Below are 21864 nucleotides of genomic sequence, written 5' to 3'. Positions count from 1 at the left end.
GGTTCTCCCAGGCCACTGCCTCTTCTGATCCAGACTATCTAATTGTCTTCAGCCCCACTCTGGCTTTAGGCTGAGGATTCCCAAATCTTTATCTTCAACTGAGACCATCCCCCTGTGTGTTGTGTACACATCAGTATGTCCCATGGATACACAACATTATTTTAACCTGCCCCCAGTCCTTCACACACAGACACATGCCTCCTCCTGAGGGCTCCATTCCAGGTAATGATTCCACTGTTTATCCTGCTGTGTGATTCAGAGAGACCCTGGGATGCACTCCTTTCCTCACCTCTTCAGTTCACTGACACATCCTGCATTCTGTCAGAGATCTCTCCCTTTCTCTTACCCCATCTCCTTGTATATGCCTCTACTACTACAGCTAATTCCTACTTCCAGCCTAGCCCTTGCAAATTGTTCTCTATACTGCTTACTGCCATAATGCACACTCCCAGAGGTTAATGAGATCACAAACCCAACTGCCCAAATCCCTAATTGTGTCCCATTACTTACAGGATAGAGTCCAGATTCCCTATTCCTCACTATGAGATACAAGGTTTTTGATGGTTGCTGCCTTACTTGTACCTTTATTCACCTCTACCAACCAAGCATTTTCTAGTTCCTTTAATGCCATGGTGCATGCTGTTTGTTGTTTCTTGAAAATTCCTTTAACTCTTGGCTTGCTGGTAAATTCCCATTTACTCCCACATCAGGATGTATGGCACCTCGTTTAAGAAGTCATCTCTGCAGTGATTGCAATGGGATATTATGTGGGGGGGACTTGATAATATGGGTGAATGTAGTAACCACAATGTTGCTCATGTGAAACCTTCATAAGATTGTATATCAATGATACCGTAATAAAAAAAATGTCGTCTCTGATCACTCCTCCACCCCTGAGGCGCGATCATTTCCATCTTTGTAACTACCCCCCATGCAGTGTACAAACCTCCATTAAAGCATTGATCACTCTGAAATTTCAATTTTTAGTTTTACGTTTCTAGTCCTCCTGTTGGACCATGAACTCTTTGAGGGAAGATACTCTATCTTACTAACACTGAAAACAGCAAGGCATTGGATTCAGTAAAGGTTGTGTGTATGGGTGAGCGGAGATCGACAGTAGTTAGAGAGTCACCCACAGCCTTGGATGCAGGGCTGCCCTGTTACTCTCCTTCCCTCACCTCATGCAGCTAACTGACATATCCTGCTAATTCTGCCAAAGAACTGTCTGTCCCTTTTTGGGACAAGCTCAGGTGGCCGAACGGTAGTTTTGGTGAAATCCCTAGGTCTACTTTTTACCTGTGCCTTCCCAGAGAAACTGTAGCTAAAGCATTGTTAAAATGCTGGGAGCAACAGCTAATGTTTGGTTCGTGCTTCACAGCCTAGAGAATGTCCAGATGAGAATGAACTACAGAAAGGTGGTGACTTGTTAGAGGGAGGAAACACAGCTCATTAGCACAGCAGGGCTAACATTCCTTATTCAGAAGGCTACTACTCTATTTTGTCTCTGTTTTCTTGCCAAGAAAGAACTTATTTAACTGCTCCTTATTATTCTATGTGAATTATTAATTGGAAGTATGGCAGATTAGGTCCCTATCTTCTGGGAACTTAGAGTCTTTGGACAAGTAATAGTGAGCCAGAGAAAAATGTTTCTGATGTGTAGGAAATGGAACAAGAACGTGGTTAGTGAAGATTTGAATATGTTGTGTGTGATTCACTCATTCAGTAGTCCTTGTTTGAGCTACCTGTGTGCTGGGCACTGATACTGTCACGATCCCTGTTCTCAAGGAGGTCACAGGCAAGTGGGGGAGGCAGCTGTTCATCACACACACCTACAAAAATGAATTAAGCATATCACGGTGTACTGGAGACAATGATTGGAAACTAAGAAGGCCCTGGAGTAGTCTGAGGCCTAAGGTTACAGCTGTGTGAACCAGGAAGCTCCTTCCCCCTACAGGACCTCTTTCTTTTCCTCTGTAAAATGACCAAGGTTGAACCAGTTGGTTTCTTCATTCCTTCCAGCTTACCACATCTTTGAACTATGATTTAACAAAGGCACTTACAGTGAGTCAGAGGAGGCAGAGCAGAAAGTACCATTCTTTTGTGTGAAGAGATTATTGAGTAATAATAACACTAAATGTTTCATTTATTATCTTTGTTCAGTGAAGAATTCTGGCTTACAATGTCCATATTGCCTACCTCAGTCTACTGAGAAAGACACACTCTTAATACTTTTATCACAGCAATGCTTTTTAGTGGACCCTCTTGCAATCTTCACGTTATTCTGGCATGTGAAGGATTGCATGTTTTATGTTCTGTGATCTTAAAAAGTTGTCAGGCTCCTTGTCCTAGTACCTGTATTTGATACGTAAATAATCCAAAACTTCTTAATAAACCCACAGAGACACTGATTCACAAGAAGCAACTGTTTGTTGAGCATCTGCTATGTGCATGACACTGCTAGGCTACTGTACATATATGAATGAGTAGTCCCTGCCCTCAGGAATTTTTAGTTTAGTGGTATGAAACAAAGGGTAAGTGTATCTGTGCAAGAAACTTGTTATAGTTGCTGTAAGAGAAGTTTATGTAGGATTGGAGGAGGTGCAAATGTAAGAGTAGTTCTTTCTGCTGGCTGATGTGAGGGGAAATCAAGGGTCAGTAGCATGGTATAGGAAAGAGAACATCAGGTTTATAGAAGACCTGGGTTTTCAGAATCTCAGTTCTCTATTAGCGGTGTGACCTTGATGTCTTTGAGCCTAGTTTGCTTCATCTGTATAAAAGAAATACTACATCTTCCCCATGACAACTGTGAGTGTGGGATCATATGCATATGTATGTGTGTGAATGTATATGTCCATACATGCATGATGAAGTGCTCTCTGTCTGAGCTCTAGCAGCAAGGTCATGTTCCTGAATAAGGTGGGTGTTAGGCCACTTATAATTGCTAAAGCAAAAAATTTTATGTGAAATTAGATCTCAGTTAAACCCAAGCAGGGATCAGCAACCTTTAAAAGGTAGTATGCATGCCAGCTTGGCAGCCATTGTCCTGGCTGACCTGGTGTCTATACCCACTTACTACGTGCATCAGGAAATGAGGTAGAAGGGGCAAGAAAATGGTCCCTGAAAACATGTCCTCACCTCAGCTCTGGAGGCAGGTGTGGAGTGAGTGCTCCTGCTCACCTGTGTCCTTGGGAATGGGGACACAGTAGAGGTGTGTGCTAACTCTGACCTTTTCCCTTTCCTCCCTTGCACCAGATTGCATCATGTGGGCAACCTGCTGTAACTGGTTCTGCCTGGATGGACAGCCTGAGGAGGTCCCACCGCCCCAGGGGGCCAGGACGCAGGCCTATTCCAACCCTGGGTACAGTTCCTTCCCTTCCCCAACAGGCTCGGAACCAAGCTGCAAGGCGTGTGGGGCCCACTTCGCAAGCACGGCCAGGAAGGTGAGTGCGGACTTCTCGGCCTGCTTGGCTGTTGTGACCTCAGGCCCTGGGGTAGGCCTGGCTGGCCCCTCTGTAAGGTCTGCTGCCAGGCTTGGCTTCTGCAATGCTGGTAACCCAGACCTGTTCTGAAAGGCTAAGGGATTAAGGAAAAACTAACCAAACAAAAGCGAAGCATCTCCACATAGGTTTGGAGCCAGATAGACAAGAATTCATTTATCAACTTTGCCAGTTGTATGACTTAACCTTTCTTGAGATTCATTTTAATTTTCCCCATCTGAAAAGTGGGTATATAATGGTTGTACTCGCCTCCTAGTGTTGTGAGAATAAAAAGACATAAGCTACAAAGGGAGCCCAACACGATGCTTGGAACACTCATTTCTTTCATCAGCTGCTGCCATACAAAGCCTGACTGCAGATTAATTTCTTCTTTTCATTGAAAGCAATGTCAAGGACATCTCAGGTACATCCAGACCCTAACAAGACAAAACTGGGGCTTATGTACTGTAGTGGAATGAGAGGTAGTGGTTTCATTACTGTAGGGAATGAGAGGTAGTGGTTACACTGGAAATGTGTAGTAGCCATGTCTTCCGGATAAGCAAGCAGCAAGTAAAAATTGCTGGCTGGGTAACAGTGTGTGGCCATGGCCTATGCCTTTGTCAGGGCCCAGAGGCAGCATGTTCTCTGTGGTCAGGCACGACTGGGGCCAGAGGTGAAAGGTGAACCCTGACCTAAAGAAAGAATTCCTGTGTTCTGCATTCTTCTGCAGAATGAGAGGTTTGCTGCCCAGCATGTGACATTAAAATGGTAATAATGGGAAATTTGAAAAGAAAAAGTACTTTTTCACCTATCTGCTCTATGCCAGAGACTGTTTGAAGCAATTTAAGACTTTTTGCTTCATTTAATCCACACAGTAGCTCTGTAAGAGGTTTTAGGGTCCCTAAACTCCCCTTTTCCATGAGAGAAACTAAGGCTTAGAGTTCAGTAGTTAAAAAGGAAATTGTATGTGTCAAGTTATTGACAAATAACCTAAGAGATATTGAAATGCTCATTTTTTCCCCCTCCATTGTAGCATCCTGAGATCACATAGTTATTAAATAGCAGAGCCAGGGTTCAAACCCAGATCTTTGACCCTCAAGCTATTGCTCAGAAGATACTCCACATGTCAGAATTTCTGCCACTTGAAGTTCTGACCACCCATGCTTTTGTACCTGTAAGATCACAGCGGATTGGTGTTTTGCCTTGTAGGCTGTGGTGTGGCACAGGGAAGGGGGGCATATGGCAGGCCTTTGTTGTGATGTGTTGGTGCCCTGGCCGCTATGAGAAGTCAACCAGAGAGGCTGTTGCAGGTGGCCAGGGAGCTGGGGCTTGGAGGGCAGAGATGCCCCTACTTTTACACTTACACTGAAAAGTTGAGTCAGTAGATAGAGACTGAAACAGAGTAGAAGGAACTTGGAGCCTCACAGCCTTAGTCCTCTCAGTGATGGAGACGGGGTCGAGTTAGATGGAAGGAAGACTATAGGGTGCTTGTCACACGCCAGGCACTGAGCTTGGCATTTCAAATGCATTATCTCAGTGAATCCTTACAACAGCCTAGGAAAAATGTATTATTATTTGTTCCCATTTATAGGTGACAAAATTACTCTATTCTAAGGAAGTAGTTTCAAGGACTCCTCAGGTGTATCAAGAGTGTTGGATAGGGAAACATCTTGCTGTTTTCATTATTTTGCATTGTGAGAAATGCTAGAAACAGTGCGGGTAGACATGGTAAAGTAATTGGCAAGAAAGGAATAAGAAGGACCTTTGATTAAATGAGGCTGCATAAATTTGCAGTAGGTTTGTTTGTTGTATGACTTAACCTTTCTTAAGATTCACTTTCCTCACCTATAAAGTGGGGATATAATGGTTGTACTCCTCTCCCAGTGTTGTGAGAATAAAATGAGAAAAGCCACAAAAGGAGCCCAACATGATGCTTGGAACACAGCAGGCACTCTCTGTTTTAAACATTAGTGGAAATACAGAAAGAGCACAAAGGACAATGATTGTGATCCAGACTTGCAGATCAGCATGTTAAAATAAGCATGTTAGAAACTTGAAGAATGAGAAGATCTAGGAATTCTTGACACTTCCCAGCTGGAAGAGAGGATGTGAATGAGCGAGAAAACTGCCCCAGCAAAAGGTGAGGTGGAGATGGGAAGATGCTTTACTTTTCTTTATAGTGCTTGTTACCACTGATGTAAATATGTTCATGCAATTCCTGTGTTCTCGGATGGTATACAGAGCAGGGATTTTGTTCACTGCTTTATCCCCAGTGTCTTGAGCAGTGACTGACACATAGTAGATAAGCAATACAGTTTTTAAAAAATGATTGAATGGACAATTGAGTTGAACAGTTTGAAAAAGAGGAAGTAGGCCAGAGAGTTTCTATTTTCATTATTTATGGCTGACAAGTTCATGCTGAAGATTTTCATTTCACTGGTAAGAGCCCAATTCCTTACCAGCAGCTAGAGGTTGTAGCTTTCTGGAGAGGGAGCTAAGACATAGGCCTTCCTTCAAGGAGCTTACTGTCTGGTAAAGGAGGCCCATGTTTACAAAGAACTAATAACAGCTGCATACACGTCTAGTACTAGGGAATCACGCATTGTAAATTGAGGCATTAGATGATAATTCTAGCTGGATGAAGGAAGGTTGATAGATTTGCAAAGCAGTGGCTGCAGTAGAGGCACTGGATGTGGGGCAAGTGCAAAGTATATTTGGGAACTGTGAGTGTCCTGTTTGGCTGGAGTGCAGGGTACTTGGGAAGTTAGGGTGGAACAAAGTTGGGATCAAGTGATGAAGGGCTTACTGGCTGCCCCAGAAAGGAGCTTGTAGCTCTCAGACTTTTGAACAAAGGAACGACCTGACCAGTCCTCTTCAGGTAGCAGGTGTGGCTCATTAGAAGGGTGGTTTGATGGAGCAGTAGTAGTAGTTCCATGGGAGCTTTTACATACCTGGCAAGCAGTCAGTTAATCTGACCCTGGTCTTGGGTGGTGACTTAAGGCTGACATAGGTACCATTAGTGAGCAACTCTTCATGCCAGGTCTTGCGAAGGAGTGGTTGTCAACCTGTGAGATCAGGTACTTAGCTGCAAAGATGCAAGGGCACACAGCAGAAGAAGGCAGGTGAAATATAAGAGGAGCAGGTCACATTGAAGATCACAGGAAATTGGCCTGGGTGCCTAGGAGCAGGGTGGTGCTTAAAATAACAATTTTTTTTCCTATCGATTGACAAACGAAGTACTGAATATCTACTGTGTGTTGGGCATTGCCTGGGCTAGAAGGACAGAGATGCAAAAGATTGTCCCTATTTAGCAGGGAGCTTGCACTCTGATAGGAAGATTGGGGCAAATACAGAGCCACACACAGAGGCAAGAAAAAGCTTGTGTAGCAAGAAGAGCTTTTGTGGGAGACGAAAAGTTCCAGTTTGGATGGTAAAAGATTGTTACTGGTACATTTTCTTGCTAGAAAAGCATGAATTAATTTTGTATAATTCACAATAAGTTCTGTGAATATTAAGGATGTTTTCTCCTGTGAGAAATTTCCATTTGTAATTTCATGCTTAAGTGGATCAGCATTCTCTTAAGGGTTTGGCAAATGACAGCCACAGGTTTTAAAATGTCTTTTGTAGAAGTGGTTGAATTGAAATGATTACGTGGCTGGAGCCTACTGTCTTTTTCTTTTCTCCATTGCAGTCTGTATTTTCTGAATGCTCGCTGGGTACAAAGTACAGAGAACATTAAGGACTTTATAGAGAGCACATAAGTAACCCTGCCTTCCTCGGGTTTCTAGTCTTGGAGAGAAATGGCAGGCTGTAATTTTGCCACAAGCCAACATGCCATCTGAATTGGTAACACTGCATATAGTTCAGCAGCAGCCCTGACAGTTGTGGAGGGAGTTTGGCCCCCAGCCTCTTTAGCTGGATCAGTTCAAGGATGAAGAAGAGGTTGTGCTTGGAAACATGGAAGAAATATTCAAATCTCCAAGGGAGAGAGGGAGGTACCGCTTGGCAGCAGCTACTCCACAGTCATCGATGCTGGCATAAACTCAGAGATGAGGCTAAGGGGAAAGGAATAAAAGGGAACTGTGTTACCTTTTTGTGAGTGCCTCCCTTATGTCAAGGTTTTATATACATTAGCTTGTGGTAGAACTTAGAAGCAGGCTGGCCATCTGACTTTGCTGGTGAGGAATCTGTTGCTCTGGGAGGTTGCCTGTTTTGCACAAGTTCCCTTAGCTACGAAGTGGGCTGCAGGAGGGAATGCCTATAGGAAGGATGGTGAGGACAGGGGGCTGGTAGGGTGAGTGTGGGCCTGGCCTGCACCAGGGAGTGTGGGTGGGGAGGTGGTAGGAATAAGAGAAGAGCAGAGTAGCCCGGGGGAGCAACCCATAGGGCACCCTTGATGCGCGGTTTCTGTCTGTGGTGCCCATCAGCTCTCAGGTGCACATTTGCTTGTACTCATGGCATTTTTGCAGGTCAAGATATTGTTCGGTTTTTGTTGGCTCTGCTAATTCATCTTTCACGCTACCTTGTTACTCAGTTGTTTTTCACCATTTGCTAGAATTACACATGCGTGTTTCCTTTGCGCATTCTGCCCACATTTGTTGGTAGTCATTTCTTTCTTTTCCTGTGTTGTCTCCTGCTTCTGCAGACTGGGGTTTTAGCCTCGAGCACTACCTTACTCCTTTAGGGTATCTTTTTAGATGTAGGCTGACTTCAGAGTCCCTGGTTAACTGGGGGTACACAGAAGTTCGGTTGCTGTGTTTGCAGTCTGATCTTGTGACCAATGAGCCACACATGAAGAAAGAAAGTTGTTCAGATCTGGCTAATTGAGCAACTCAGGGCTTTCTAATGTGTCAGGCTAGGTCTGGTCAAATTGCATTGACTTAGGTAGTGTTCCATGTCAGGACTTACAGCTTTATGACATTGAAGCCTCTTCATTTCACTATCAGTCATCTTAAACACATTTCATTTCCCAATATAAAAGGCTTTAGATATGAATGGACCCCCCAAATCCCCCTCAAAACCCATTTTCCACCTGAGTGGCTGCTGATCCCAGATCTGTATAATGTGTACATTCTGATGCTAGTGACAACATGCATCCATTTAAGTCAGTCGCTGACCACTTTATTATCTGGCTATAATTGTGTAGAGAATAAGGGAGCTTGATATGTGCCCTTCCATAATGCCTTCTAAGTATTAATAGTCAAAAGTACATAGTAAACATTGTGCCCATTTCCTTTTACTACATGAATTACATACAAAACTACCTTCCTCAGCTATGCAGACTTTTACTTCAGCTCATGCAAGAATGCCTGTGATTTCAACTATGAGAGTCTAAGTTAGCCTAAGTAGCTTTCTATATTTAGAAAAGGGGCAGGAATATTTAGGTCAATACTTAAGTCACCATAGGCTGGATCGTTTTTAACTTCTTTGAAGGATTAGTGAGTGTGCCCTGTAGGACCATCCCAGCATGCCCAGGAGTTACCTATCCTGTGGGAGCATGGCCTGCTCCTGGCTGGAATGGAGCCCAGTCAGATGTCACTGTGCTCACTCAGCCTGTGGGGCGAGAAGTTAAATTTGCTTTCTGTGAGTTGAGTAAGCCCTCGTGTGTTGTGTTGTCTATGACTGTGGAGTAGCTGCTGCCAAGCAGTACCATCTTGACTGCTAGGTGCTCTCATTGCCTGCCTGTGACACTGTACTTTCACAAACGAGAGCTCCATAATAATGTCCAATGGGCCTCCTGTAGCTGTCTAAATATTTATCTTGGGTGTGCTCTTATGCCCCACTGAATTCCCAGCACTCTGAGTGAGGCAGCCTGGGCACCAGCCTCTGTGGATGGGGCTCTGGGCTGGGTGGAGGTGGAGAGCCAGGCCCTTGACTCAGTACTGCTGTAGGCTTGAATGGTAGTAAGTGAGGCAACATGGCTTGGTGGAAAGAGCATGGCTGTGGACACTGAACTCAAACAGACCTTGAGTGTGGATCCCAGCTCTGCTGTTTACTGCCTACCCTTGAATATGACAGTCTCGCTAGGCCTCGGTTGCTCTGTCTGTAAAAAAGGGAGATACGCAAATACCTACTTTGCGGAGTTGCTCTGAGAGTTAAATGACAAGCTAGGCATAGCTCTAGCACATAGTAGCCCTTCAGTAAGTTTAATAATAGTAGCAACCATCGCCATAAGCTTTATGCATTTGCTTTCTTATCAGCAGTAAGCAAAAAGAATCATTGTTCAGGATCTGAATCCTGGCTCTCATCATTAGCTTGAATTTCTTAGCAGTAATAATTAAAACAGTTAAACATGTATTGCAGACTCATGTGTCGTGTGCTAAATGCATTCTTTCTTAACAGTATTTACTTCATAGGATTGTTGTAAAGGTATTACCCCCATTTTACCTCATAGGATTGTTGTAAAGGTGTTACCCCAGGAAACTGAGGGGCAGAGAGGCTAAGTCACACATCCAAGATGATACCACAAGAAATGGAGGGAGGGAGACAATAAATAGGGCCTTTTATTGAAAGCTGGTAGTCTTAATTAATAGCCTCCATTTCTCTATCAGTAAAATGAATAAAGTAAGCCTCAAATGGAATAATAAATGTAATGTCCTGAACATGCATACACAGATGGTTTGCAGGGGGTTTCTGACACCTCTGAGCAACTTTTAGCTTGAATCTGCAAGGTAGCTTCCACCCTTAGGTAAAGGAGGTAGCTTAGTAAAAGTATGAGTGATTCGAGGAGGTCTCATAAGGTTGGCAGCCCTAAACTCCCATCCTGCTGCCCTATTCTCCCAGTCTGACGTGGTTTCCTCTACCTCTTGCTCTGAGCAGCAGACCTGCTTGGACTGTAAGAAAAATTTCTGCATGACCTGTTCAAGCCAAGTGGGGAATGGGCCCCGCCTCTGCCTTCTCTGCCAGCGATTCCGAGCCACAGCCTTTCAGCGGGAGGAGCTCATGAAGATGAAGGTGAAGGACCTGAGGGACTACCTCAGCCTCCATGACATCTCTACCGAAATGTGCCGGGAGAAAGAGGAGCTGGTGTTCTTGGTGCTTGGCCGACAGCCTGTAATCTCCCAGGAGGGCAGGACTCATGCCCCCACCTTATCCCCGGACTTCCCTGAGCAGCAGGCCTTCCTGACCCAGCCACACAGCAGCACAATACCTCCTACCTCACCCAGCCTCTCTTCTTCACCCACACAAGCCACCTTTGTTCCCCGAGCCCAGGCTCAGGAAAATCCGCAGGTACGGGCCAGCTGGTTTGCAGTCTCTGCTGCTCTCTGCCTGTTTTGTGGGCTCCTGCCTGCATTGCAGAGTGGGTGTGAGGTTAGGTGTCTGCAGTATGTGGGGCACAATTTTTTGCCTACTGATGCCCAAGTGGTTTCTGGATGTCACACTTACATTGATTTTTTTTCCAGAGGTGACAATGCACAGTACTAGGGTTTTTTTTTAGTGGGAGAAACCCATTTGTTTGTTTGTTTGTTTGTTTGTTTGTTTGTTTGTTTGTTTGTTGTTTATTAAGGTATCATTGATATATACTCTTATGAAGGTATCACAAGAAAAACAATGTGGTTACTACATTCACCCTTATTATTGAGTCCCCCCCCGCCAATACCCCATTGTCACAGTACTAGGTTTTCTTTGGGTTTTATTAAATACATATTTCAGAAAATTTTTAAAAATTCATTATTCCAGAAATATTTTGAGATTACTCACTGTTAACTCTGCAGACTTAGTTCTGCTCCTATTGCCTTTGTTGTGGGCTTCCTTGGCAGGATGGGGAACTCAGTTTCTTAGTAGCCATCATAAGGCACATGGGGAAAAAAGCACAGAGGGTAAGTGGGGAAACACCGTGGCCAAGATGAAGACATTGCTGCTCACTGTTTGGACCAGGGAGTGGTTGGCAGCTGCCTGGAAATGGTAAGCCAAGAGGGGCATCTTGACTGAGTTATGAGCCAGGGATAGAAAATACAGAAATGAGCAATACATTGCCTCTACCCTCAGCCCCTCTGAGAGGGAAGGCAGACATGCAAGCTGATTACTGGATCTGAGTGAGGCCTGTGGATTTAATCCTTGTGTAAGGAGTGATGGTGTCCCATAGGTACACTTTAGTACCTCAGTGACCCTTTTGTTTATATGGCTTGGGCTTGTTTATATTAGGACCTAGAAGATCAGTTTCCATATTTAAGTTGTCACTGACTCTCTGGTCACCTTGGACAAACTTTGAACCTTCAACAGTGACATGGGTTAGACCATTTTGCTGTTGCCAGGATGCTGGGAGGGTTGACCAGTGTGAAGTTGTGTCTAAAGAGCTCTGAGCTACTTAGAGCTGGCACAGTACTAGTGTTGTCAGTTCCCACACAGTATGTGGATGGCTGCTACCTGTTGATGATCACCTGCTTTGCCAGGACAGGGACCCTGATTCAGCTCTTGACGGGCACTGAGGCATAAAGTCCAGTGCCATAGCACACTCCACCTGCAGTAAACTCATGTAGCCCCCTGGTTGGCTTGAGCATGTGTTAAAGCCCAGCTGGAGTTTAACTCTCCTAAACTTTGGCTGGCTGGCTGCTGGACAGGTTTTACCTCCTTTATGACTTCCTTCCTCCCTTTGCCTTGTTGAACAATATGAGAAAATTGTTTTTCACAAAGAACCTTCAGGTGGATTTTTCAATGAAAGGAGTAGGTTTTAAGCTTCCTGTTGTTAATCAGAACTTTCCAGACTGTACCCCTATAGGTTACACTATGTACCAGATCTCACTGGATATTTTCTGATGTTTCCAGAGGGCTTTCAGGAACGGCTCATGTCCCCTATTCTGGTAAGATCTACATTTTGCAAGCCACAAAAACAGACATGGGGAAGTTAAGTGACTTGTGCAAAGCTACCTGACAATTCTGCAAGTAGTGCACCTGAAATGTGAACCTGAAGTGTTTGCTCCACCAGGGTTCTTTCCTTTACCTTTATTGCCCTACCAATTGTTGCTCAGGGAGGAAGTGTGTGGAATAAGCAGAATGGACAGATACTACTTGTAGATTTTATTTAGCCAGTGGGAAAACTGAAAAGACAAGAGCATGCTTGCAGTATGAGGTCCACTCTCTCCTTCTCAGTAAAAAAAGACATACAAAAGCTGTCTTACTTAGGAACAGAATAGGCTCTGGAAGACTTGGTAACTCCGAGTTGACACATGAGGCCACTGGGGACCACATTTACATAAAGCAGAGAAGAAACTAGAGGTGGTGATGAAGACATTGTTTTGGACATATATGCTATATGTGTGCTCTTACCACTTGGCATTTTTGGTGGTGGTAGTGGTGATTTCTACTTTTAATTTCCATTGGAGTTGCTTGCCTCCTAAGTATATTACGCATCCTGATCTGGGATGAGTGGCTTGGGGCCAGCAGGTGACTGGTTTCCCACGTTGTCCCTTTATAGGTGTTCTGAGAGTAAAGGAAAAGGCCTGTTAGCTCAAAACACCTCTTTGTTCTGGCCTCACACCATGTCCTTTGCCTGGAGCAGTAGTGGCTGAAGAGGATCTAGTTAAAGTTTTAGCTTTCAGGTGATGAAATTAGGAGACATACAGTTCTGACTACCCTTTTGCAAAGCCTGAAGGAGTACCTAGGAGGAATTTCTGTGAGAAGTTAGAATTCTAAGCAGAATGAAACTCCTTAAATATAGGCATTTGTCTTACATAATAAGTCTTAGGCTAATAGATTCTTAGATGCATTGAAATAGTCATAGTGTGCCCTGCTGGTTGGAGCACATTTCTGGAATGTTAAAGCAGTGATTGACCAGATGGGAGGGCAAGAGTCTGAAAGCTGTCTTATCTTACGATGGGAAGACATGGTATGAACAGTTTGGAAGGAAGTAAAGGGCATTGGTCTGAGGGGCAAAACCAGGGATAATGGGTAGAAGGTAAAGGGAGGGCAGTTTGGGAGGTCAGAGTTAAAAAAAAAAACTTGATGGCATAGAGAGCAGTCCAGGAGTGGAACAGTGGCACTATCTCCCTTTCATTCAGAGTGTTCAAGCTCGGGCTAAATTGACAGTGAGTGGTGGTGAGTGCCATCTCAGTGATGTGCAAAATTAATGCACTCTTGTTCTAGAGTTGAAATCTATTTGTATTGTTTCCCTGCCTGACAAAGTCAGGATTAGCAGGCTTTTGTAATGCTGTTGTGTGAGACTCCAGATTTCTGGGGGAGATGGGAGTATGTTTTGGACATGGTGTGAGCTGGGAAGAGGTCCATGCTGTGCAAATCCCTAGGGCATCTCGAGATGTGATGGCTCCTTTTTCTTTCCGCAGGCCAATGGCCATGTGGCTCAGGACCAAGAGGAACCCGTCTACCCGGAGAGCACAGCCAGAGCACCTGCTGAGGATGAGACCCAGGTGGGGCCTCTGCTCCTTCATTGGTGTTCTCAGGCTATTAGGAACCTCTCAGCAGACTCAGGAGTGGAGAGAAAAGAACCAGTCTGTGATGCTAGTCCAGCTGAAATTCTGTCTGCAAGGGTGGAGTTTAGTGTTAGTGTTCCAGATTAATCCTTGAAGCTGTCAGTGTGTTAGTGTGAAGTTGTGAGGTCACAGTGGGGACAGGAGAGCCTCACGGCGCATTACTTTCCAGTCTCTTGACTTTCTGAGAGCTGCCAGAGGACAGGCTCTTGGTGCTACTGGGCAAATCTTGTTTGCTTCTTCTGCTTCTAGCACACAGTAGCCCTTGTTGGGGAGGAGGGAAGACGAGAGGGAATTCAGGCCTCAGCCATGGTGGGGCCAGTCCAGAGGACAAAGCCATCAGTTCCACGGAGCTGTGGTCAAGGTTGTGCACAGAGGAGTGCTTGCCAGGGAGGTCTGCCTCTACTGTGGACAGCAGAGCTCTCTCCAGGGCAGGGAGACAGGCCAGAACCATGCTCAGTGGTGTCTTGTGCTGCTGTATCTAATCTTCACAGGAACCTCCTGTGGTAGAACAGCCGTCTCTCCTTTATGGAAGGGCAGACAGGCTGAGAGAGGTAACTGGCCCAGTAGTATTCTGAGGGAATCAGAATTCAAAACTAGGGTCATCTGATTCACACTGGTGCCCCTTCTGCTATAATACACCAGTCAGTCAGTCTGTGGCTGGCTTGCCTGAGCACAGAAGACGCTGGTCTGCTGTACAGTGCAGAGCCCTGTGCGGGCACTCTTCGTGCTCCTGGTTGCAACTCTTCCTGAAGCCAGTCACCAAAAGATAGTGTGATGAGTGTTCTGAGGCCCTTGGTGAGAACTCACGGGGGTGAGAGCTGAGCCCACCCATCTCATCTTTGCCTCTGTAGTCCGTTGACTCAGAAGACAGCTTCGTCCCAGGCCGGAGGGCCTCTCTGTCTGACTTGACTGACCTGGGGGACATTGAAGGTCTGACTGTGCGGCAGCTGAAAGAGATCCTGGCTCGCAACTTCGTCAACTACAAGGGCTGCTGTGAGAAGTGGGAGCTGATGGAGAGGGTGACACGGCTGTACAAGGACCAGAAAGGACTCCAGCACCTGGGTGAGGGCTGTCTGGGTGGCAGCTGCATGAAGTTCCGGAGTGCTTGCTGTCAGCTCTTAAGCATGATAGTACTGACCTAATTTCCATGCTTTTAGCCAAGAAGGGAGTCACCTTACACATTTGCACCATCTATTAATAGCTGTCATTTGGGGTTGAATGCCGGGACCAGGTTAGGCAGTCTATATGTTTATTTAAGCCTCAGAGCTGCCTATGGAATAGGCATGATTGGCATTCATTCTCCTTTTATGGGAGAGCCCAGATTTGCACTGAGGGTTTCCTGGTCTAAGTCCACGGCCTTACCCCCACCACACTCTACTACCTCCAACACTATTTTAAATAGGAGATTAGGAAGCCAATCTTTGCACACATGGTGCGAGGAGAATAGATCTGTTCTGTCTGCACTTGGGCTCTTCCATTTGTTCCTTTCCTAAAGCTTCTACATGGTATCATTTTCAGGTGGTATCCAGTAAAATATCCACCACCACCACCCCACTGTTACTGATTCATGATAGACACAATAATAATAGTAAAGGCAGATAAATCCTGCAGAAGAGAAATGTAATTAGCTGTTTTTGAGCTCCACATTTCCCAAAATGATTTTCCCCAGAGTCGTCCTCTCCCGACTGATTCAGCTTCTGCGGATCAACATTTTGATTCCTTGCATGCTAACAGTGGTTGAAGTCATATTTCAGGCTCTCCTCTCCCAGTAGCTCAAATTCATCAGAGTTAGGGGATGACTGAATAGTCATCTGATCAGAGACTCATTCTTCCCTTTGGGATTATCTCCAGAACTCCTCAGAGTTGGGAGGCCCTGGGAATAGGAAAGGAGGCTCCACCAGGGGACTCCGGCCAGACTCCGTTGCTGACTGGAAAGAACCGTCTTTTCTTGACTTCGATGCTGACTTCAAAAGCAATAGAAAAGGATATTGTGCATATACAGTATCCTTCCTGCTTGGCAGTTTTGTTCATGTAGACCAGTGAATCCCTTTTTTTTACAACTAGACCAGTACCAGTGGGAGCTGTGAGTTGTCAGCATGTAGAGTGAGGAGGACGGGTGTCTTTGTCTGGGCTCCCGACCAGCCTGCTTTGCAGCAGGGAGTTAGAGTTCAGAAATGAAGTTTGGGTGGCTGGAGACCTTCCTCAAGGCATCACATATTCAGACATCTTCCTTTCTTTCCTTTTCAGTGTGTGGTGCTGAGGACCAAAACGGTATGTACTTGTTTCTGTTTGGGAACTGGCTTGGGCTCTTGGCTCTTCTGCCCTCCTCTGGGAGGGGCTCCCCTCCTTCCACCCTGATTCCTTTCCTGCCTACAAATCCTGAGCATAGCAGCATCCAGGAAGAGGATGTGGGGGAAATTCATTGAGAACCAGGGCGTCCCAGCATGTTTAGAAACCCCTGTTCTCCTCCCTGAGAAGGGAGAACAGCCACATTACCTAAGGGCAGGCTGATTTGTGCGCCTCTGGGTTGCCAGAGCTCAGAAGCCGGCATTTGTAAAGTATTTAACAAAGTGAGTGGTGGCATGTGTCACATTCAGTTCACTTTTTATGTTCCTAGGGCTAAGGCCCTCCTTCCCCTCCAGTTCTCACTCCATTCTGGTCTGAGTGGCGAGGTCTCTGTGTGCACCCTCAGGGAAACCACGTGGGATGTTGAACAGCTTCTGAAACTAACTGAAAAGAAAGGCTGGTAACTTGTGAAACAGCGGTTAGAACTGTTCTGGGGACAGATCAGGAAAAGTGTCACATAGGGTCCTCTCTCTACACAAGATGCATATTCCACTTTAATTGCCACATATCTACCGTGTGTTAAAGAACCCCCACTGGACCTTCAGGTACCCCAAAAATGCACTCCAGGAATCTGGCTGGATCTGGGCATCATTCTAAAATATGCTCTGCTTTTTTGAAAGCCTCAAGGTTATTTGGTTGTGATCTCTTCCCTGAGTATTTTGAGTAGTGCAGGGGGTTGCAAAGCATTTAAAAACTTTTCAGAAGACTCTCCGAATTTGTTATCTAGTGTAAAATGGCCTTTTGCTCAGAATGGGGCAGTCTCTTGGCTGAGCTCTTTTTAGTTCCCCAAGGAGTTCTAGCCCCACTGCCTCACCTGATACCAAGGTCAGGCTAATCCACCTGGCATCTTCCTTTCTTTCTCTGACTCTCTGGGAGAATCCTGGCAACTGAGTTGATGAGTTTATTGTTGTTCCCAGGAGAAATGATCAGTATATATTCTATAAATTACTCCAGTTCATCTTAGATTATTTGTATAGTTCAGTCCTTTCCAGACCTTCCGTGTTAGGGCAAACTGCTCCTGAAGGAGGTAAACAGATCTCACTCCCTTGCACAGCCAGCCCACTTCACGTGTTTCTTGGCTTTTTAAATAGCAACAGTATGAGAGAATTCCTCTGTGGAACGATAGAGATGACTGATACTAGTTCCCTAGTCATGGCTGCCAGGTTCAGGCTGCCACTTAAAACATGCTGGGGATGGCTGTGTTTTTGTACATGAAGGTTTTTCTGCATGCAGCTGAACTGGGAGGCTACCAGCCATGTCCATTGAATCTCACCACTTGCACGAGCCAGTTAGCTGCTGGTGAGAACTGTGCACCAAGTGTTTAGTACTGTCTTGATAGACCCTTTCCTCATGCTACTTGCCCAGAAGGCCTGCCTTAAATCCAGGCTTCTCCACTTAGCAACTGTGTTCTTGGGTGAACCACTTAACTCTTTGGCCTCAGAAGCCTCATCTGTAAAATAAGTAACAAGAATACCTATTTTCATAAGTTTTTGTGAGGATTCAATGAGTTAAAACATGCAAAGCTCTCAGGATCCTGCCTGGTACCCATGTACATTCAGTAAATGTGCGCTGTTATCATTGCCTTGGAAGATGGTCTATTTCTCAGACATTTAGAGAACACCTACTGTGTGCCAGCCTGTTAGGGATTCAAAGAGGAATATCTGACCTCAGAGCACATAGTGAATAAATGCTAAGCATATAACTGTTGAAACTGATTGAATTTGCTGAATTAAGGAGCCCATAGAATAGTGGGGGAAATTAGTTAAACTTAAAAATTCTAATCCAGTGCAATGAGCAGCCATGGGAGTGTGAATACAGTTCTGTGGGGGCAGCACAGAAAAGGAGCTGTGATCTCCGCTGGGCCCTTCCACCAGGATGTCTCCTCAGAGGAGGCCTGGAGGTAGATTGGTGGTGGGGGTGCTTATGAGCCTTGGCTTTATAAAATTAAAAGTCAATAAATGTATTAATTTATTAAGCTGACTTACAGGTAAGCCTTGCAATCCTTAATGAACCATATGTTAACAGTTCCATTTATATCTAAACTTACCTGAACCAGTTTTATCTTTTCAGCTTGTTCTGCCTCAGGGAATAATGAGCCCCATAAGTACCACTCACTCACTATATATTACAGCCTCAGTTGTCTGAAAATTATTTCTTTCAAGCTTTGGGGACTTTGCCGTATTTAGTTCTCATGTTCTGGGATGTATCTGAGCTACAAATATTTAACTTCTGCACCTCTGCAAGTCAGGCTGTAGATTCAGACAAGCATCTGGAATTGGTTACTGGGGAAATTTTGGGGGGGAATTCTTTGAAGGAAGTATGTGGATTTGGGGGTTTCTTCACAGTGTGCCTGTTCTGTCCCACCCCCATTTCCCCACTGCTCCATACACTTAGACACTTCTCCTTACTGTCCCCTCTGCCCTGTGTTTGTACAGGGGGAGAAGTGCTACCCAGACTGGAGGAGAACCTGTGCAGGATCTGCATGGACTCACCCATTGACTGTGTTCTGCTGGAGTGTGGCCACATGGTAACCTGTACCAAGTGTGGCAAGCGCATGAATGAATGTCCCATCTGCCGGCAGTACGTGATTCGAGCTGTGCACGTCTTCCGATCCTGAGGGCTTGGACCGGCTCCTTCAGTGCCTTACAGAGACATAGCTTGAGGTGTCTGGGCTCAGGATTGGCCCACTTGCAAAGAGGGCAGGCTAACAAGAAAATCTGAAGTGTTCCCCAGACCAGGGCAAGCAAAAATGCTGTGTCACTTCTGTGCATGCCCGTCTTGTCATGGGGGTGCACCTTTTGGCTGGCAGAGCCTGAGGCCAATGGGAACAGGTATAGATCATGTGGGCAAGTCCATGGGTCAGTGATCTTGATGTGATGATGGTAGTAGATGAAAAGAGGACTTCCATAACTTAGACCAGATCTTCCTCTGAGAACCTAAACAGTTTTGCCCATCCTCCTCTACCCCCCTGAGTCCCCCGCCCCAAGCTGCTTGCCTCCGTTTGGCCAATCAGACATCTGGTAGAATGATTTTCCTCTCTAGCACATTTGGATTCGTTTTGAATTCATCTCTGGTCTCTCTGGCCTTCTGTGCTTTACCTTTGCTAAAGTCTCTTACTGTATTGCCTAAAATCTATTTGTTTCTTCAGACCAAAAAATGTTAGCTTAGCAGACCAATGGTGATCCTCCTTAGGACAGAGTTTGGACCGTAAACTGATTTTTGGTGAGAAATGAAGCAGAAATGCTATTGAAAATTTTCAGTCATTAAGAGTTGCTTTGTTAAATGTTGGGATTGGAAGCTCTGTCCCCTGACTTGATCTTGGAAGCCAGGAGGGCCATCTGGCTTCTAACCTGCTAAGAAATTTGTCTCTCTATGCAAGAGATGGCGCACAGTTCACCTCTGCTTTTCTTGGGGCCTGACTTTACACCATCCTTAATTTTAGTTTGAGCAAAGGGAAAATGCTGGGTGGAGGCAATGACTTTTTGCCTAACTTTGACTTCTCTAGTGGACAGGAGTCTTAAAACACCTTCCCTTGAATATAAGTCCCTCTTTCCTATGGAGGTTCTAAACATGGTCTAACTGAAGCATGGAGACTTAGGCAAAGAGCCTTGATCTTCTCTAGCTAAACTTCTCATGAAATTCCTGGAGACAGCATGTAAGGCAGAGCACCTAGGAGTTATCAGAAGGGACTAAACGAGGCTGGATTCAGCTCTTTGGCAGACAGCTGGAAGTCTCACTTCCCCAGGTGGGTGAGGACTCTGTCTCTCTCCCATTTCACTTCTCAGCCTACTGAGTTGGGTGCAGGTTAGGAAGCAGCATTCTCTAGGCCCTTTAGGAAGGACCATGTGATGAGTAGGTGATAATTCTTGAGTCCTCTTAGGATCTTTATACCACTAACGAGCCAAGGGACTTAAAGTTTGCTGGAGAAGTTTAGCCAAGCACAAGCACATGCTGTTAAAGAACTGTGTGCTACCATTAACCACTGGATGAACTATGCAAACCCTAAACACCTGAGGGCCTTGGTTGATGCCCCCATGATGCAGCCAAGGTCTTTCAGACTAGATGAACCAATCATGACATTGGAAAGCAGCAGGAAACCTGTAAGGGGATTTGTTTATCAGTGCAGACATACTTAGGTTTTCCCTCCATCTTCAACCACTAATCCCCTCTGGAAGAATGAAGTGATTTCATAAAGTAGTTGTCAGCTAAATACTGGGTAACTTATCTCAACATTATACCAAGTCCTGGATGATTTGATTGGGCTACAGCCTTTGTAGGCATCTGGGGGAAATCAAGAGACTTCTCTGTGAAGGTATCGTCTCACCTTTCTGCTGGATGGTAAATACTATAGTTTACAATGCCTACCAGTTTAGCAAAAGATTTAGCTACTCCTCAGTTGTATTGTGAAATAGGTTTACATATGTGCAGCTCAGTTAAGATATAGCAATAACTTTGGGGCAGAAGTTGGCTCTCTCCCTACTTAAAATTCTCTGCTGAGGCCTTACCTCTCCCTACCTCCCAATTTCCCTCCAAGACATGAATTAAAAATATCCTGATGGTTGGTTAGTGACCTCAGTAAGAATTAGAACTAATGTTACTGTGGAGAAAGAAGTTGCCTTCAAGTCTTCTAACTTCTTTTGGTGAAGGTTTCCCTTAGGGAAAATGGTGTTAAATAACCCTGATTTTTGTTTCGTGGTGGGAGGGGGCAGTGGACAGGTACCTTATTATTATACCAAATAAAAGAATTCTAATATCCCATTTCAGTGACTGTCTCACCTAGATAGAAAACATGATATTTATCCTTGAATGCTCCCTCCTGCCTCTCATAGATCCTTGGTCTTAATTATCATGGAAACATCTAATTCACAATTATTCTGTGGCTTTTGCTGTGATTGTTCTGAGATTTCACTTGAGACTTGTTTTAAAAGACTTGGATAGCTGACTGGTTCATAATGTGTTGAAATGGTTGGATCCAAACTGGTAAGAATGATGTGTACAGGAATTAGTGCTCAATATATATTGTATACATTTGTTGATCTTTTGGATGTAAATGTGTTTCTTCAAGTGGCTTATATTAAGATTCTCTCAGACTTAACTTGGGTGTTAAAGCAAACCCCAAAGTGTATTTTTTGTTACAGAGCTCTGCTTTATAATTTTGTAATAAAGTTTCAATATAGATGCCTGTCTGATCTGGTGGGAGGATGCCAAATGAGGTCTGATAGCCTAAGGCTGACAAGAGTTGATAAATCCCAGGCTGTGTGTACATGAGCATGCTCTTTAGAGATTGCCTTGGAGATGCTTGGGCCATGTGGCCTTGGTCAAGAAGTCCCTCTTCAATAGATGAAGAAACTGAAGCTTGATGGTGGTGTGACTCGTCTAAGATCTCACAACCCACGTGGGAGAGGCCATGGGCCGGCCTAGAAGCTGGGTAGGAAAAGAACCAATCCTAAAGACCAAATGGGAAGCACCAAGTGAGGTCAAACATTGATAGTGATTTGGTAGAGATGGGCAAGGAATCTGAGGGACAGCTGGTGTGGACAGTTAAATCTTTCAGGTAACCCTCGGAGATGGATGATAGTTTCTAGATACAGCTATATAGTAGTTGGAGTGTGGTT

The 21864-nt window shown here is 45.0% G+C and overlaps 1 protein-coding gene across 8 annotated transcripts in view; it reads left to right on the top strand.

Annotated features, from left to right (window-relative positions):
* Positions 1–21427, top strand: part of RFFL (ring finger and FYVE like domain containing E3 ubiquitin protein ligase) — an 85585-nt gene extending 64158 nt beyond the window's left edge. For all 8 annotated transcript variants that reach the window (XM_036927876.2, XM_036927873.2, XM_036927875.2 and 5 more), the window contains 6 exons: positions 3253–3440; positions 10296–10706; positions 13757–13840; positions 14755–14965; positions 16151–16174; positions 18685–21427. In XM_036927876.2, the coding sequence (XP_036783771.1) occupies positions 3261–3440; positions 10296–10706; positions 13757–13840; positions 14755–14965; positions 16151–16174; positions 18685–18866 (1092 nt within the window). In that variant the 5' untranslated portion in view covers positions 3253–3260 and the 3' untranslated portion in view covers positions 18867–21427. The remainder of the gene's footprint in view (positions 1–3252; positions 3441–10295; positions 10707–13756; positions 13841–14754; positions 14966–16150; positions 16175–18684) is intronic.
* Positions 21428–21864: the final 437 nt, after the last annotated feature.

The sequence above is a fragment of the Manis pentadactyla genome, chromosome 4 (genome assembly GCF_030020395.1).
Source record: "Manis pentadactyla isolate mManPen7 chromosome 4, mManPen7.hap1, whole genome shotgun sequence".
Classification (NCBI taxonomy): Eukaryota; Metazoa; Chordata; class Mammalia; order Pholidota; family Manidae; genus Manis; species Manis pentadactyla.
The sequence above is the reverse complement of the archived record's forward strand: the minus strand, read 5'-3'. Positions and strand labels throughout refer to the sequence as shown.